We start from the raw sequence: 18495 nt of genomic DNA on the forward strand, positions 1-18495 counted from the left end.
TGATAATATTCTAAAATTCGAGGTAAGATCCGATGATGTTTTTCTTGTAACTTTTATGAAATCCGGTACCACATGGATGCAAGAGGCTGCCTGGTTGCTGCTGAACAATTTGGATTATAAACAAAGTGAAATGGTGGCCCTGAATCAGCGTAGTGCTTTTATAGAGTAGGTCAATCGGATTTTTCTTGAGAGAAGTAAATTTAAAAAAAGTTTTTTTTTTAGATATCAGGGCCTAAGACCCTTTTATGCGAATCCAATTAAATTGTCTGAACAGCTGCCAAGTCCACGATTAATAAAAAGTCATCTACCCGACTATCTATTGCCACAAGAAATTTGGAAACAGAAAACAAAGGTGAGACTTTTTGGGGATCTGAGGTACTTTAGGGGAGTTTCCTCGAATAGGTATTTTTTCTTGTCCCCTTCCAGCTAATCTATGTGGCCCGAAATTGCAAAGATGTCATCGTATCGTCATACCACTTCACCAAAAATGTTGGCCATTGGTCGGGACCAAACCTCGAAGCATATGTCAATGATTTCATAAATGATGAAATAATTTATACGAATTATTGGTCTCACATTCTGAACTTTTGGCATATACGTAATGAGCCGAATATTTTCTTTATTACCTATGAAGAAATGTCGCGGAATTTGAAAGGTGTTCTCGAGAGGCTCTGTCGATTTTTGGAAAGACCCCAATTAAATCAGAAGGAAATGGAAAAACTATTGGATCACTTGTCATTTGATAATATGAAGGGTAAGGAAGAATTTTGAAGAAGTTCTACTGTGTAAAGAAAAGACTTCGGTAGAAAAGAACTAAGGGCGGATTATTCTTTAATAATTTTTCTGTGAACAATAAGTGTCGATTTTAACGAATATTTTGATCTATACATAGAAGACCCTCCAGATGTATTTTTTACTCATAAAGGATCTTCTAAATATTTTCGTTACTCTTAGAAGCTCGCAAGTAAAGTTTTTATGCGGAATAATGGTAAATTGAACTGTGCAGATTCGTCTTCAGCAATTGAAGGCCAATGAAAAATACTCCGTCTAAATGGACCTGTGTCAGGTCTTCTGAGATCTACTATGCACAGATAAATTACTTCTATAAAAAAGACCTGTGAAAAGTATTCCTTATATAGAAGGTCTGTGATAAGCCTTTTGCATTAAGAAGATCTCCAAACAATATTCGCTCGTTAGATGTAATGCAAAATGTCTTCTGACATACCACATTAAGAGAATTCTACTGGAAGACCTGTGAAAGCACTATGACCATGACTCCGTCTATAATAGACCAGTTCGTTTATCTACGGAAGATTATGGAACGTATTTCGGCATTAGTAGATTTGTGGAGTGCCTTCTGCTCCAAGAGAACCCATGTAAGACATGTGAAAGATATTTAAAACATCTGAAGATCCTCTCTCTTTAGTAGTTAATGTCAAATGTCTGTGTGTAGGAGGACGAGTATAGCTCGAAGAGTCTTTTATGTAAAGAAGACCTCTGAAGGGTCCTCTATGTATAGAATATTTCTCAAGGGCTATCCATATACTTCTGAAGGGAATTCTATGTATAGAAGACCTCAGAAGATCAATTAATAATTAATACCTTTAAGAGGTCTTCAATGGAGTTTTTTTTTTGAATTCAAGACCTTTGAAAGGGCTTCTATGTATAGAAGACCTCTGGAGGGTCTTAGATATACCAATATATCTACAAATGACTCATGTACACGGAAAACCTATAAAAGACCATCTTTGCAGAATAGGGGTCTGGAAACTCTTTTACATCGAATCAGCAGAAGCCTTTTTTGCGTTTAGAAAAATCGCAGAAGTCCACTCTTTGGGATTTTGAAGAACATAATACACAAAATATATAAAAGGTCCATAGAATAGTATATATAGAGGATCTGAAGGACCAGGGAGACCATGTAGACGAGCTAAGTGGCCAGGGAGCCAATATAGACGAGCTAAGGGGATCTGAAGGACCAGGGAGACCATGTAGACGAGCTAAGGGACCAGGGAGCCAATATAGACGAGCTAAGGGGCCGGTGAGCCAGTATAGATGATTTGAGGGACCAGTAAGTCTATATAGACGAGCTGAGGGCTAGTGAATATTATATATATATATATAGACGAGCTGAGGGGCCTGTGAGTCTATATAAATGTGATGAAGGCTCCTTGAGTCAATGTAAAGCAGCTGAGGGGTCAGTAACTCAATATAGACGAGCAGAGGGGCCAGGGGTCTATATAAACGAGCTGAGGAACCAGTGAGTCTATATAGACGAGATGAGGGGCAAGTGAGCTTATATAGGCGAGCTGAGGGGCCAAGGAGTCTATATAAACGAGCTGAGGGGCCATGTCTGACAGCCTTCATGTGTATAGAAAACTTCAGACATAACTTTTGAGTTCAGAGGATATCTAATAGTGTATAGAAATCTGAAGGTACATCTTCTGTGTATAAAGATCTTAGAAGGTATTCTGAGGGTCCAGTAACTCAATATAGACGAGCAGAGGAGACAGGGGTCTATATAAACGAGCTGAGGAGCCAGTGAGTCTATATAGACGAGCTGAGGGCCCCGTGAGCCTATATAGGCGAGCTGAGAGGCCTAGGAGTCTATATAAACGAGCTGAGGGCCATGCCTGACAGCCTTCATGTCAGTGTTGCCAATTTAGCACTTTTAGTGCTAGATTTAGCACTTTTTAAACTCTTTTAGCACCAAAAAAATTGATCTAGCACCTAGCACTTTTTTTAGCATTTTTATTTTTTATGGAATCTTCTCGAGAATTTCTGGTATCACTCCAAAAAAATTGTCATTATACCCTACACAACAATGTGTCAGGGTATTATGGCTTTGTGCAGCCCCAAGATTTTGTAACGCCGCGAAATATTGGTCCTAGACCCACCATTAAGTATACCGATCGTTATATCTCGACTAGCTGAGTCGATCTAGACATGTGTGTCCGTCTGTCCATTATAATTTGTAAACACGATACAGGCCGCAGTTATGGACCAATCTTCATGAAATTTTGCATGTAGGATGGGTTCTGCCCAATGAAGACCCCTATTTTTGGTAAAGATCGGTTAATATTTAGGGGATGAAGTGGACCAAAAACTAAATTTTTGTCTGATTTTCTACATGGAGAAGGGGATTGGGCCAAAGAATAAACGTCTTTTTTGATAGAGATAGGTCAATATTTAGCGGGCCAAATGGACCCTTACTTTTGTGTGAAAATGACAAAATTTGTATTCTATAGCGTATATATTTACTCATGAATGACATAGAGCCGAGAAGTTGATAGTACATCCAAGAGAAGTGGTTGACCTTTAAATTGATACAAATTATATTGTCGTATGTACTCGCATGTGGGAATTACTTTTAAATATTTACAGGTGCTCACGTACTCAGATATTATTTAGTAATATCTGTACCACACTAGAGGCGGAAATACAGCCCGGATCGCTTTGAAATTTTCCATGAGAATCCAGGTATGGTCAAGGATAACGCCTATAATTTTGGGTGATGATCAGATAATAATATTGGAATGAGGTGGAGCGAAAACTTAATTTTTTGTGTTTTTTCTAGTCAATATGTAAACCACAATTAAAAGCCGAACATCATAACACAATCCACGGTGAAGGGAATCTAAACAAGTAATTAGAAGGGATTTACTGAATATTATTAATATTTGTTGACCTCTAGTCGGTCAAGAGGTTGCAAATATAGCGAAATATTTTCCATGCTCAGAATATATAACCACAGAAAGTTAGATTTTCGTGGAAGTTGAGTGGGGTATCATATGGTCGGCCCCGTCCGACAATACTGCTCCGCTCTCTGGTTTTTCGATTTCACTTTGACAAATTGAAATTTCTGCATTTTTTCCACGATGAGTTAGATTTTCCAACGTTAAATCAGCGAGCGGAGCAGTAAAGTCGGTCGAAGCTAACCATATGAAACCCTGCATAATTATCAGTGGACCTCAAACGAATTCCGGTGTCAGTGAAAAATTCGCGGCATATACACCTCCTTCTGTGATAATGCTACTTAACAATATTAGAATGTAAAACTATCAAAAACTATAGATTTCTTACTTGACCATAACCGACATTTTCGCCCTCTGGTGTGGGAATAATATTAAACATTATTGGCCTTTTGGCCATTTCAAATGCTAAATATTAACCGATTTTTACTAAAAACAATATGTATCCTGTTTGGAAAAGTTTCATTTCATTTTTTAATTTATATTAAGGTATACAAATTAAGAAATATAGATTTCATTAACAACTTTCTTTATATTAAAATCTAGCACTTTTTTCTGGCACTTTTTTAAATTTTTTAGCACTTTTTAGCATTTTTTTAAACAGAATCTAGCATTTTTTCTCAACAAGGTTTTGGCAACACTGCTTCATGTGTATAGAAAACTTCAGACACACCTCTTGTGTACAGAGGATCTCTAATAGAGTATAGAAATCTAAAGGTACATCTTCTGTGTATAAAAATCTTAGAAGGTATTCAGTGAGACCTCTACAAGGTCTTACTCTTTTCGAAAATCTATAAAATGAACATGTTTGCATGAAGAAGACCATTACAGAGTCTTTCTAAGTAGAGTAGAATAAATAGAAGGAGATATCTGAATAGAAGATGTTTTTATTTTGTGAAGACCTATTGAGGAGACTTAAGATTAGAATGCGACTTATAAAAAGCCCTCCTGAGTACAAAAAAATATCGGAACAAGGTATTTTATGTTTAAATGTGTTTTTTTTAAGAAGTTCTACATTGGATATAATATCTTTGGGGTATAGAAAATAACGAGGAATGATTTAAGGTTTTAAGGAATTATGTTCAGTGTGAGGGTCCCTTAGAAGGTTGTTTTGCGTAGAATACCTCCGAAAAGCGTTATATGTACGGATGATCCATAAAAGGTTTTCTGTGGTTAGACCTCTTGCAGAAGAGATAATAAAGCCATCCTGAGTATGGGAAATCAAAACAAAGTATTTCATTGTTGAAAATTTTCTGACGTTTACATTGTATAAAAGCTAATCTGATAGCTGATAGAAGTTCGGGAAGGAAGATAGAAGGTTTCCAAAAGGTATTTTGACTATAAGAGCCCCCATAGAAAGTGTTTCTGAGTAGAAGACCTCTAACCAAAGGCTTTGTATGTTATAAAGACTTCTGTGGCGAAGACTTCTAAGAGGACTTATGTGTTCTGAAAATTTCTATCAAGTCGAAATGAGTATAAAAATCCGAAGAAGATATTTTATACATAAAAATATATCTCATAAGTTTCGCATTTTTTGATAAGAAATCGAGAAGATACTTCGTGAAAAGTCTTCTGTGTATAGTATACCCTTGAAAGCGGTATGAGTTTTTTACCTTGTATAACTTCAATATTTATTTTTTACTGTCGGTTTTTTACCTTTACCGCCCAGAAAATAAACAAACGAATGCCACTGCTTCGATGAAGGCCAAAATTCCCAACATCAAGGAGGATTTTCAGTAAGTTTTCCTAATTGTCTTGTGAGAGAATATATCCTTCGAATTTTCTACAATTTTTTTAGATTTATGCGCCGCGGCATTGTGGGTTCGTACCGAGACGAATTGAGTCCAGATTTACAAACCAAAATCGATGAGTGGTCCAAGAAAGTGTTAGCCGAACATGGGCTAGCTGAGGAGGACATTTTTGGGAAATTTTAGAATGCAGACATACAAAAAAATTATATAAGGAAAATTAATTTCTGAGTCATATGTTATACCTAAAAGTATGCAACGCACATGGACTATTAGTAAGAAATGGGAGAAATGGAAAAGTCAAACGATGGCGAAAATATAAATTTTATAAACAATAAAATTGCAAAAATAATAATGCGTGTTCACAGCAATTGAATTATTTAAATGTTTTTTAGAAGTTCTACATTGGATAAAATACAAATACAGAGGTGTGGTTTAAGTTTTTAAGGATTTTTAGGAGTCATGTGTTTTACCTAAAAGTATGCAACCTAAACTTATTATAAATCAAGCAATGGTTCTAATGGACGTTAAATCCGAAAACCGAATAACTTTTTTGAGCTTTTGATTTTTTTTTTTTTTAAATCTTACACTGTGCCTGTGCTTGAACATCTCTCAAACACACTAATTAAACTATAATAAAAACTATTCACTTATGTTGTTGTTGTTGCTATCAAGTATACAGATAAAGCATATGCATTAATAACCTTAGAAGACACCTCGATATTTGCTCTTCTTCGACAACAGAATAAACAAAGAAAGCTGAGAAAATTTTGATAACAACCGGTTGTTCGCTCTGGGCCCTATCATTTATAGTTATCAGCTTGCCACAAGGTAGTTTGAATTTAGAAAGCGATAGGTGCGCAGCTTTTTTTTCCAAAAGAAATTAAAAAAATTTATATATAAAAACTAAATAAATAAATAATATTTTATTATAAATTAAAAATACAAATAATATAAAAAATAGTTTCCAAAAAATCTCCCCTTAAAATGTTCGTATCACGTCCTGTAACAACGGCCACCCACAAAACTCGCTCCCCTCTGCCCATGAAGGAATATGCCGCAGAGGGTCTAAATATTCCGCTAAAGAAAAATTGGTTAGATTCCTGGTGTACCCTACCAAATGCTTGTGATACAGTCCTTCCAGAGTTACTCCGCTATGAAGTACGCGATGATGATGTTTTTGTTGTGACCTTTATGAAATGTGGCACCACCTGGATGCAGGAGACCGCTTGGTTGCTTATTAATAATTTAGATTATGAAAAAAGTAAACAGGTGGCGGTGTTGGATAGAAGTCCATTTTTAGAGTGAGTTTGAAAATTTTGAAAGGAAAAAATAATTAAATTAATACTCAAAATTTGTTTTGCAGAGATCATGGTATTGTCAGTGGAGCTCGCGATGCCATAAAGTATAGTCAAACATTGTCCAGTCCACGTTTACTCAAATCACACATGCCAGCCAATTTGCTGCCGTTGCAGATGTGGGAACGCAAACAAAAGGTAAGCGTGATAAGAACAAGCAATCAGAATAGAGATAATGAAAATATATGGGGGTCCAGTTAGCCTATATAGACGAGTTAAAGTGCCATGAGTCTTTAAAGAGGAACTGAAGGGCCATTGATTATATACAGATGAGCTGACGGGACGGTAAGTCTATATAGATGAACTGAGGGGTAAGTGGGTCTATATAGACCCAAAGTTTCTGTACAGACGAGTCTATATCGATGAGATGGGGGGCCAGTGAATCTGAGGAGCCAAAGATTCTATACAGGCGAGCTTAGTGGCCAGTGAGTCTATATAGACGAGCTGAGCGGCCATTGAGTCTATTTAGACGAGATGAGGGGCCATTAAGTCTATATAGACGAGATGAGGGGCCAGTGAGTCTATATAGACGAGCTGAGGGGCCAGTGAGTCTATATAGACGAGCTGAAGGGCCAGTGAGTCTATATAGACGAGCTGAAGGGCCAGTGAGTCTATATAGACGAGCTGATGGGCCAGTGAGTCTATATAGACGAGCTGAAGGGCCAGTGAGTCTATATAGACGAGCTGAAGGGCCAGTGAGTCTATATAGATGAGCTGAAGGGCCAGTGAGTCTATGTAGACGAGCTGAAGGGCCAGTGAGTCTATATAGACGAGCTGAAGGGCCAGTGAGTCTATGTAGACGAGCTGAAGAGCCAGTGAGTCTATGTAGACGAGCTGAAGGGCCAGTGAGTATATACATACGAGCTGAAGGGCCACTTAGTCTATACAAAGAAGTGGAGGGGCCGGTGAGTCTATATATGCGAGCTAAGGGGCCATTGAGTTTATAAAGATGAGCTGAGTGGCCAGCGAATCTGTGCAGTCGAGCTGAGGGGTCAATGAGTCAATGTAGACAAGCTGAGCGGCCAGTGATTGTGAGGAGCCAAAGATTCTATACAGACGAGCTGAGAGGCCAGTGAGTCCACATAGACGAACTGAGGGGCCAGTGAGTCTATATAGATGAGCTCAGGGGCCAGTGAATCTGAGGAGCCAAAGATTCTATACAGACGAGCTAAGAGGATAGTGTGTCTATATAAAGGAGTTAAGCGACCAGTGAGTCTATGTAGATGAGCCCTTGAGCTAGTGAGTCTGAGGAGACAAAAATTTTATACAGACGAGCTGAGGGCCAGTGGGTATACATAGATGAGATGAGGAGTCTGTGAGACTATATAGACGAGCTGAGGGGCCATTGAGTCTATCTAGACGATCTGAGGAGCCACTGAGTCTGTACAGAAGAACTGAGGGCCAGTGAGTCTGTAGAGATGGCCCTCTGTAGACAATATATGTGGTAAAAATATTTATAGCTATATGACCTCTTTCAGGTCTTATGAAAAGTTCATAGGGTTTCTATAGAAAACAGACTTTCTACAGGTCTTCACTAGGAGGAAACCCCATTACTAGTTTTTTAAACACTGTAAACATTTCACAGGTTTTTTTATGGACAGCAGATTTTATCAGGTCTTCTATGGAAACAAGTCTCATGTATACAAGAGACCTTCTACAGGTCCTATATTGGCTGTTGACTCTCTTTAAGCCTTCTATAAATAAAGGACATTTGCTGGCCTACAGAAAATATTATTTTCGGTCTTTTATGGACCACAGGCTCTGGTCAGGTTTTCTATTGACAGAAAATCTTAAACAGACCTTTTATACACAGAATATTCTTTACTGGCTTTTCTACGGAGAGAAATCTTTCTAAAGATTTTTTATGGACGGCAGATTTCTTTACCGGTATCCCCTATATATAGCAGATCTTTACAAGCTTTCTGTGGTCCTCTGCAGACAGAAAATTTTATACAGGTCTCCTATGTACAGAAATCTTAACGCAGGTCTTCTATAGATATAAGACCATATACATGTCCTCTCTATACAGAAGGCTATTTACAGATTCTCTATACATAGAAGGTCATCTCCAGGTCTTTTATAAACAGTTTTTAAATATTTACAAATTCCATCCTAAATACTTAAATTTATCTACACTTTTGAAAATTTCAGATTATTTATGTGGCTCGCAATTGCAAAGATGTTGTTGTATCCTCATATCACTTCCTCAAAAAATTGGGTCTCTGGACGGGAGACAATATCGAAGATTATGTTAATGATTTTATCAACAATGAGCTGAATTATACCAGTTATTGGAATCACATTGTAGATTTTTGGAAAATGCGTAATGAACCGCATATTTTCTTTGTAACCTATGAAGAAATGAAACGAGATTTGGCCAGTGTCATCCAGAGGTTGTGTGTGTTTTTGGAACGGCCCCAATTGACCGAGGAGGAAATGAAGAAGACGCTGGAACATTTGTCATTTGATAAAATGAAAAGTAGGTAATCGAAAATTTGCAAAACAGAAAAAAATTTAAAATATTTTTTATTTGTTTAATAGGTTATGAAAAAATGACCAACGGCTTGAAGAAACAGCTACCAAAGACCACTACGGATTTTCAGTAAGTTATTTTTACAACTCTCACTCACTCACTATAATGCTCACTGTAACATATATTTAATTCGTGTTTTGTCTGTCCTTTTTCAGATTTATGCGTCGTGGCATTGTCGGTTCCTTTAAGGATGAATTAACTCCCGAATTACAGCAGAAAATTGACAATTGGTCTCAGGCCTGTTTGGCCCAACATGGTCTCAAAGAGGAGGATATTTTTGGTACATTATAAGGTGGTGTAGATCAATTTTTGTAAATAAAAAAATATATATAAGCACAAATAACATTAATAGAAAAATATTGACGCCCAATGATCATATGTTGGGCGCCACTCATTTTTTTTATCATTATTAGGATCAATATTTAGGTTAATTTAAAAGTTGCTGTATTGGTAGGGACGACATTTATTGAGAATAAGAATTTTTCTGAAAGGAACAGGGGACAAAATAATTGTCCTTGTTCCAAGATTAAAGTTATTATATAGGACGTTTAAAGGTGAGCTTAACTACAAAAAAACCTTGTGGGCGAGATGAAGAGAAACATTGGGCTTAGATTTGGAGCTAGTTTTCATTGGTCCCAGAATAATATATCATACTGTTTTAATGGCAACAACGCCTCCACGGATAGATGAGCGTTCATCATATATAATATTATTGACAATACGATTTGGGTCCTTCATCTCGCCCACAAGGTTTTTCTGTAGTTAAGCTCGCCTATAAACGTCCTATATAATAACTTTAATCTTGGAAGAAGGACAATTATTTTGTCCCCTGTTCCTTCCAGAAAATTCTGCCGGGGCAATATGGGCGCCATTGGAAAGCTAATGGAAATTACTTTCCTTCTTGGCATTCCTTTCTTCTTCTTTCATTTGTGAGAAACTCTTCGTTTCATTTATAAATTAGAATAAGACTTCAACGGATTTTAAAAGAGTCGATTAATTTAATTCCAGTAGTAAAGCTATTATTTACCTTAATTAAACTTATTCAGATCGCCCTGCAGATCGTCATTAGTTCGCCTATAAACTTGTCAGTAAACAAACGTAGTATTACGTTCGGTGTACACATACGTTTTACAGGTATTCTGTATAAGATTTTTACAGGTCCTTTTATACACAGCAGATCTTGAAAATGACGTCTATGGAAAAACTCCCTCTTCTATAAAAGCAGACCATCTACAGGTTACCTATGGACAGTAGACAATCAGCAGGTCACCTATAAACAGCAGACTTTGAAGACTTCCTCAAGATTCCAGGCCTATTAAATGTTTTATTAGAAATTATCCGATACTTCATTATCCCGAGAGTCTAAAAATTTGTTTTACTCCTCAACTCAATTTTACAGCTCTTAGGACCTCCTCAGATGAATAAAACTCAAAGATCCAACATGCTGTTTTATATCCTCAGTTTTTACTACAAGTTATTTTTGTTAAAAAATAGAACACTTTCCGTGATACTGTTCTCTGTTTAATTTTATAGACTCCATTCCTTTTTATTCCGTTCTAAACAATTTGTTAGCCTCTTCTACACTACACAAAAATTAATTTTTTTAATTCCCAAAACTTTTTCAGTTCTATAAACCTTTTCTATTCGATATCTTCAGTTCGAACAAGCTCTTTTTATTAAAAATTAGGCTGCTATTCATGATACTGAACTCTTTAAAGGCTTCGGGCTTCTATTCACCCCTTGTCCAATTTCCAAGCCTTTTCTGGTCTTCACAGCCGGTCTGTTCTGTTAATTCTTTAACATGGTGTATTTTAAAAGCACGTCTTCACCTTGACCATTTCTGTAAATTATATTATTCTCCAAATTTCTTCAACTCATTTAAAAAGTCTTCATGCTTCGTAGGTTATCTGTAGAAACTTCGTGCTCCCAAATATTTTTCAATGCATAATTAAATTGTACAAATCTTCAGCCCGCCTAAGGAATGGTCATGCTTCTAAGGACGTCTTCGTGTTCCCAATCCCGTTTATACAATCGTTAGCCTTTCTTGGATCTATAAAGTCTCAAAGGCTATAATTTAATTCAATACAATTTGCCTGACCTTTGAATTCGTTTTCAATGTCACTCTCTTCTACTTGTCTTAGAAGTTACAATGCTTAACTGCTCTTTTCAACATATACCTCCTGTTTTAACATCCTCCTGTGCCTTCTGGCGTGTTAGCCGACGTGACTACAAATAATTTGACAATATAGCTTCCATATTAAGTCCCAACATTCCCCAGAGCCCACCTTTTTCTTCTGCAGATTTATTAAGAGACTTCATGCTTCAATGTAACTCCCTATATTTATTCAAGTTCGTACAGGAAGACTGTCTGGCTCTCCACATCGTCTATAGGAACTTTTTTGCCATTTAGCTTATCTTTGGAAAATTCTTTTTCGAATCGCTATTTCCTTAACATGTATCATCGATATTCGAAGAAAATATTCTCCAAACATGTGTGTAACTTCCCGCACTTGAGGTGGCAGGTATTATAGGGTAAGTAAATGATGTTTTAATTGGTCGACAAAATGTTGTGATGTGTTTAGATGAATGACCCGCTTCAAGTCTAATTATTATTTTTACAGTGGAACTCCTTACACAGCTCTGAGAAGCTTTGATTCTATTTCCATTTTTGACAAAATGCTTATGAATTCATTTCATTCGGCAATTATATACATGTTCGACTGTATAATTAATTTGTTGTAAATATAGCTGTGAAACATATTTGTTATTTTTTTTTTGTAAAGGAAAGTTCCCACATTAATAAGTTAATACGCAAAATATCTACCTACATACATTTCGGCCCAAAGAGACTAAGCCGAAAGAGACTACGAAGAATTTAATCTAATCCATCGGTGGAAGTTTAAACGGAACGGAATTTTAGAATTCAAATATTAATTTTGGCTTTAGTTCTTATATTACAGTTTATTTGTTTTACATGCCTATGATTTCTCTTAGCTTCTGACATAAAATTTTGTTTTTTTTTCTATTATTATTTTTTAAATCATTTTCATTTTATTTACAAAAAACAAATATTTAATCAGCCTGGAGTAATAGACCTCTCGATTAAATTAAAAAAAAAACACTTGTCATGTGTAAAGTATATTTTTTTATATATTTATCTATCTCAGAAAGCAACACATTTGTTATTGCCCAAATAATAATAAAAAATTTTGAATAGGAGAATAAATTGTAATAAGATAACAATTACAACAATAATCACAATGTGTGAATAAATTTTGCCTACACACAGACTTGGGGATACACCCTATATTCAAGAACAATTGAATGAAGGGATTAAAAACAAATTCGAGGGCTATCTGAGGCGTGGATTTTTTTAGAAACATTTTTTAAGTATTATCCTAGACATGGATTTTTCAAAAAAAAAAAAAAAAAAAAAAAATTAAAAATATTTTTCCACGCCTCAGATAGCTGAGGCGTGTATTTTTTTTAAATATTTTTTCCTGGATTAATGAGGCGTGGATTTTTTTTAAATATTTTTTACATGGATTACTGGGGCGTGGATTTTTTTAAAAACATTTTTTCCAAGGACTATCTGGGGCGTGGATTTTTTAAAAATATTTTTTCCACGTACCAGATACGTGGATTTTTTTAAATATTTTTTTCATGGATTACTGAGGCGTGGATTTTTTTAAAAATATTTTTTCAAGTATTAACTAAGACGTGGTTTTTTCAAAAATATTTTTCAAGGACTATCTAAGGCGTGGATTTTTTTTTTAAATTTTTTTCATGGATTACTGAGGCGTGGATTTTTTTAAAATATTTTTACCAACTACTATCTAAGGCGTGGACTTTTTTAAAAATATATTTACCAACTACTATCTAAGGCGTGGACTTTTTTAAAAATATTTTTCCTAGGACTATCTGAGGCGTGGATTTTTTTAATATTTTTCATGGATTACTGAGGCGTAGATTTTTGTTAAAATATTTTTTCCAACTACTATCTAAGGCGTGGATTTTTTTAAAAATATTTTTCCCAGGACTATTTGAGACGTGGATTTTTTTAAACATTTTTTCATGGGTTACTAACGCGTGGATTTTTTTTAAATATTTTTTTCATGGATTACTGAAGCGTGGATTTTTTTAAACATTTTTTTCATGGATAACTAAGTCGTGGATTTTTTTTAAATATTTTTTCATGGATTACTGAGGCGTGGATTTTTTTTTTAAATATTTGTTCATGGTTTACTGAGGCGTGGATTTTTTTTAATATTTTTCTCCAAGGACTATCTGAGGCGTGGATTTTTTTTAATATATTTCTCCAAGGACTATCTGAGGCGTGGATTTTTTAAACATTTTTCTCCAAGGACTATCTGAGGCGTGGATTTTTTTAAATATTTTTCTCCAAGGACTATCTGAGGCGTGGATTTTTTTAAATATTTTTCTCCAAGGACTATCTGAGGCGTGGATTTTTTAAATATTTTTCTCCAAGGACTCTCTGAGGCGTGGATTTTTTTTTAAATATTTTTCGAGGCCTACCCTTAGGCGTGATTTTTTTTTAAATATTTTTCTCCAAGGACTATCTGAGGCGTGGATTTTTTTAAAAATATTTTTCTCCAAGGACTATCAAAGGCGTAGATTTGGATTTTTTTTTTTTTAATATTTTTCTCCAAGGACTATCTAAGGCGTAGATTTGGATTTTTTTTTAAATATTTTTCTCCAAGGACTATCTGAGGCGTGGATTTTTTTAAATATTTTTCTCCAAGGACTATCTGAGGCGTGGATTTTTTTTAAAGAATATATTTTGAAGGACTATCTGAGGCCTGGATTTTTTTAATGTTTTTTTTTTTAATATTTTTCTCCAAGGACTATCTGAGGCCTGGATTTTTTAAATGTTTTTATTTCAAATTTTTTTTTAAGTCTGATCTGGTTCAGATAACCAATCAACAATATGTATACCAATTGTTAATTATTTATTTTGATTTGAATTTATAGTACTTCATAGTAACACTAGCATACATACACTTCACATATTGTTTTATTTTTAATTATCAACTAAAAAAATAGGTTATTTTCCAGAACAAAAATAAACTAATTGTTGTCAAACAAAATAAAAACTAAAAAACCGAAAAAATTGGCTAGTCATTTTGTTTACCCCAAAAATAATCTGCAAATCTTAAAATAAAAAAATAATCGTCATAAAACTCACACGTGTTTTTATTTTTTAATCAGACACATGTTTGGCAAAGTCTGTTATCTATAGTGGTCTTATCAAAATCTCGTTTGCTCAGCTTCGAATAAATAATAGAACATCCAAATTTGTAGATATGGACTTAATCCATTATCGTAATAATGGGCTAACACAACAATGATGTGTATGTTACACATCGGAAATATGTGTGTAGGAGAGAAGGCTTTCTCAATGATAATTTTTCGAATAAAAAAACAACAACAACAAAACACCCTATATTTATTATTATTTTGCCAATGGACAAGATAAGCCGGTTTTCTGGTTGTTTTTAAATTAATTGTAGATGACTGCGAACATTAACAGTATTGGGAGAGACGTCGGGCGAAGCAGTTAGTCGTTAGAAATTAAAAGGGATTTTGAAATCTAATTTTTTTTAGAAACAAATTTACGAAAAAGAAAACAATCATCATGTTCAAATCACGCCCCAAACTCACAGATGGCAAAGAAAAACGTGCCTTTGCAATGAAACAGTACTCGGCTGAGGATCCAAATATCCCCTTGAAAAAAGATTGGTCGGAGACATGGTGTACCCTGCCACAACCTTTCGATACAGTGCTAAACGAAGTTCTCAACTATGAGGTGCGTAAGGATGATGTCTTTGTATGCACCTTTATTAAATGTGGTACCACCTGGATGCAAGAGACCGCTTGGTTGTTGCTGAACAATTTGGATTTTGAGAAGAGTAAACAAATCGCTCAGACCCTAAGATCACCATTTATTGAGTAAGTTGGCATAGAGGAGGTTTTTTGGTGGCACTCATATTAATCGGATATTTGTTTTTTAGTTTCCATGGCATTATTCCCACGGCTCCCAATCCCATTGAATATAGCAAAACATTGTCCAGTCCCCGTCTGCTGAAGACCCATATGCCGGCGAATTTGGTGCCAAAACAAATTTGGGAACAAAAGACAAAGGTAAGACGAATTGAAGAGTAAAAAGTAAAGGCAAGGGGTTCAAATTAACCACACCGTATATCAAAAAAGCAGAACGAGAGGCCAGGAAGTCTTGGAAAAGGATGAGGAAATTTTTGTGCATTTTTTTAAAAATATTTTTTCCATGACTATCTAAGGCGTGGATTTTTAAAAAAAATTTAAAGGCCTACAATAGGCGTGGATTTGGGAAAAATATTTTTTCGAGGACAATTAAAGGCCTCTATTTGGGAAAAATATTTTTTCGTGGACAATTAAAGGCTTCGATTTGGGAAAAATATTTTTTCGAGGACAATTAAAGGCTTCGATTTGGGAAAAATATTTTTTTCGAGGACAATTAAAGGCCTCGATTTGGGAAAAATATTTTTTCGAGGACAATTAAAGGCCTCGATTTGGGAAAAATATTTTTTTCGAGGACAATTAAAGGCCTCGATTTGGGAAAAATATTTTTTCGGGGACAATTAAAGGCGTGAATTTGGTAAAAATAGTTTTTTTTTTCTAAACTGTAACTCAAAGCGCGAATTTTTAAATAGAGTCGGGAAGTTTTTTTTTAAAGATACCAGATGGTCAAGAAGCCTATATATGCGATATTAATGCTCAGGAAATTTGTAGAGCCGAAAAGATCAGAGAGTCTCATTAGTCGATCGTAAGAAGCAGGGAGTATCTATGGAGATGTTGAGGGTTCTGAAAAAATCTATAAACAATTTAAGATGTCAGAGAGCCTATAAAGTCAATCTCAGGGACCTGTAAGACTATATAGAGTGAAGAAGCCAGCGAGTCTCGGCAGAAGTGCGTGAATATTTATAGACAAGCTGAGTGGCTTGTGAGGCTTTGGATAAGCTGAGAGGCCAGTAAGTCTCTGTAGATGAGCAGGGAGTCGATATAGAGAACATGAGGTGCCTGTGACTCTGCAAAGATGAGATGAAGGGCCAGATAACCTACATAGTCGGAAGGTCATATAATCTTATTCGTCGATCTGATGGGATAGAGATAACATGTAGGGCCCAGTGAGTATATAAAGACTAGATGAAGGACCAGTGAGACTATATAGAGAGGAGAGGTCAGTGAGCCTCGGTATAGCGGGAATCTCTATAGACGAGTTGTGTGGCTTGTGAGGCTCTGTATAAGCTGAGAGGCCAGTAAGTCTCTGTAGATGAGCAGTGAGTCCATATAGAAAGGCTGAGGTGCCTGTGAGTCAGAGGTACCTGTGAGGGTCAGAAAACATAGTCGGAAGGTCATATAAACTTATTCGTCGATCTGATGGGATAGAGAAAACATGTAGCGCCCAGTGAGTATATAAAGACTAGATGAAGGACCAGTGAGACTATATAGAGAGGAGAGGTCAGTGAGCCTCGGTTGAATAGCGTGAATATCTATAGACGAGTTGTGTGGCTTGTGAGGCTCTGTATAAGCTGAGAGGCCAGTAAGTCTCTGTAGATGAGCAGTGAGTCCATATAGAAAGACTGAGGTGCCTGTGAGTCAGAGGTACCTGTGAGGGTCAGAGAACATAGTCGGAAGGTCATATAAACCTATTCGTCGATCTGATGGGATAGAGAAAACATGTAGCGCCCAGTGAGTATATAAAGACTAGATGAAGGACCAGTGAGACTATATAGAGAGGAGAGGTCAGTGAGCCTCGGTAGAATAGCGTGAATCTCTATAGACGAGTTGTGTGACTTGTGAGGCTCTGTATAAGCTGAGAGGCCAGTAAGTTTCTGTAGATGAGCAGTGAGTCCATATAGAGAAGCTGAGGTGCTTGTGAGTCTGCAAAGATGAGATGAAGGGTCAGAGTACCTACATAGTCGGAAGGTCATATAAACTTATTCGTCGATCAGATGGGATAGAAAGTCTCTACAGGGTCTGTAAGACTATTTAGAAAACATGTGGTTCCCAGTGAATATATTAAGACTAGATGAAGGACCAGTAGGTACACATGGACTAGCGGAGGCGCCAGTGAGCCTATTCAAAACTAATTAGCTCTAATGAGTCATTTTGGATTTCAAAGAGTAATCTTCCTCCTCGAAGTAGAAAAGATACAGGTTCGTGTTCGACGCTATCATTATATAAAAATCTCGCCGAATTTTCCGCATTTTTAGAGTAAAATACCTCCCTCGCAGAAAATTGTCCATAATTGTCTCGCCAAAATATTTGATTCTTTATTGTGTTGGAGGTTCCAATTGAACTTAGAACTGTGTTTTCTTTATATCTGGATTTATTATTTTCCTTTTTCTCTACTTTCAGGTCATCTATGTTGCCCGCAATTGCAAAGATGTCGTTGTATCCTCCTATCATTTCGCCAAAAATCTACGCCTCTGGTCTGGTGATAATATCGAAGATTTTGTTAATGATTTCATTAATGATGATATTTTATATTGTAATTATTGGACGCACATTATTGATTTTTGGAAAATGCGTAACGAAGAGAATATCTTTTTCACTACCTATGAGGAGATGAAACGCGATTTGGGTTCAGTTGTCCAACGGTTGTGCACCTTTTTGGGTAGACCCCAATTGACCGCGGAGGAATTGCCAAAGACATTGGAATATTTGTCATTCGGACAAATGAAGGGTGAGAATTTTAAGAGGTTAATTATTAGAAGGAATTTTTAAGTCTAATAAAATTATATTTCGGTTTACAGTTAATGACAAAACAAATATTACCACTGCCCTGAAGGAACAAATTACCACAGCCAAGGAAGATTTCCAGTAAGTAGTTCGATTAATTTTTTATTTGTTTATTTTTGTGTTAATACAAAATCTATTTATTTTTCAGATTTATGCGCCGTGGCATTGTTGGCTCCTTCAAGGATGAATTGACCCCGGAATTGCAGGAAAAAATTGATAACTGGTCTAAGAACTATTTGGCCCAACATGGCCTGACTGAAGAAGATATTTTTGGCAAGCTATAAATCGAATTAAATTTGACG

General features: G+C 35.9%; 3 protein-coding genes and 1 long non-coding RNA gene across 4 annotated transcripts; all 4 read left to right on the top strand.

The window, feature by feature from the left end:
- Positions 1 to 55: 55 nt before the first annotated feature.
- Positions 56 to 5686, top strand: LOC133329779 (luciferin sulfotransferase-like). The gene is made up of 5 exons (XM_061538244.1): positions 56 to 165; positions 223 to 352; positions 427 to 754; positions 5422 to 5488; positions 5551 to 5686. Exons 1-5 carry the CDS (start codon positions 56 to 58, stop codon positions 5684 to 5686), a joined length of 771 nt encoding a protein of 256 aa, XP_061394228.1.
- An 801-nt stretch (positions 5687 to 6487) lies between these two features.
- Positions 6488 to 9223, top strand: LOC133329780 (sulfotransferase 1E1-like). Its single transcript, XM_061538245.1, has 4 exons — positions 6488 to 6804; positions 6867 to 6996; positions 9010 to 9162; positions 9218 to 9223. The coding sequence occupies exons 1-4, from the start codon at positions 6488 to 6490 to the stop codon at positions 9221 to 9223; spliced, it is 606 nt and encodes a 201-aa protein (XP_061394229.1).
- A 53-nt stretch (positions 9224 to 9276) lies between these two features.
- LOC133329789 (uncharacterized) lies at positions 9277 to 9602 on the top strand. Its single transcript, XR_009754320.1, has 3 exons — positions 9277 to 9337; positions 9400 to 9460; positions 9547 to 9602. It is a non-coding gene; the product is annotated as an uncharacterized LOC133329789 (long non-coding RNA).
- Positions 9603 to 15047: 5445 nt separating this feature from the next.
- LOC133329782 (sulfotransferase 1 family member D1-like) lies at positions 15048 to 18477 on the top strand. Its single transcript, XM_061538246.1, has 5 exons — positions 15048 to 15361; positions 15424 to 15553; positions 17810 to 18137; positions 18208 to 18274; positions 18342 to 18477. Exons 1-5 carry the CDS (start codon positions 15048 to 15050, stop codon positions 18475 to 18477), a joined length of 975 nt encoding a protein of 324 aa, XP_061394230.1.
- Positions 18478 to 18495: the final 18 nt, after the last annotated feature.

The sequence above is a fragment of the Musca vetustissima genome, unplaced genomic scaffold, assembly GCF_032173495.1.
Source record: "Musca vetustissima isolate MV318-11 ecotype Yass unplaced genomic scaffold, APGP_CSIRO_Mvet_v1 utg12527, whole genome shotgun sequence".
In the NCBI taxonomy this organism is placed as follows: domain Eukaryota; kingdom Metazoa; phylum Arthropoda; class Insecta; order Diptera; family Muscidae; genus Musca; species Musca vetustissima.

Bases quoted from the DNA above. Each gene is read 5' to 3' on its own strand.
- LOC133329782 (XM_061538246.1), top strand. From the start codon at position 15,048: ATGTTCAAATCACGCCCCAAACTCACAGATGGCAAAGAAAAACGTGCC. The intron at 15,362-15,423 runs GTAAGTTGGCAT...TTTGTTTTTTAG, and splicing joins CTAAGATCACCATTTATTGA to TTTCCATGGCATTATTCCCA. The intron at 15,554-17,809 runs GTAAGACGAATT...CTCTACTTTCAG, and splicing joins TTTGGGAACAAAAGACAAAG to GTCATCTATGTTGCCCGCAA.
- LOC133329779 (XM_061538244.1), top strand. From the start codon at position 56: ATGAAATCCGGTACCACATGGATGCAAGAGGCTGCCTGGTTGCTGCTG. The intron at 755-5,421 runs GTAAGGAAGAAT...TTTACCGCCCAG, and splicing joins GTCATTTGATAATATGAAGG to AAAATAAACAAACGAATGCC. The intron at 5,489-5,550 runs GTAAGTTTTCCT...CAATTTTTTTAG, and splicing joins AACATCAAGGAGGATTTTCA to ATTTATGCGCCGCGGCATTG.
- LOC133329780 (XM_061538245.1), top strand. From the start codon at position 6,488: ATGTTCGTATCACGTCCTGTAACAACGGCCACCCACAAAACTCGCTCC. The intron at 6,805-6,866 runs GTGAGTTTGAAA...TTTGTTTTGCAG, and splicing joins GATAGAAGTCCATTTTTAGA to AGATCATGGTATTGTCAGTG. The intron at 6,997-9,009 runs GTAAGCGTGATA...TGAAAATTTCAG, and splicing joins TGTGGGAACGCAAACAAAAG to ATTATTTATGTGGCTCGCAA.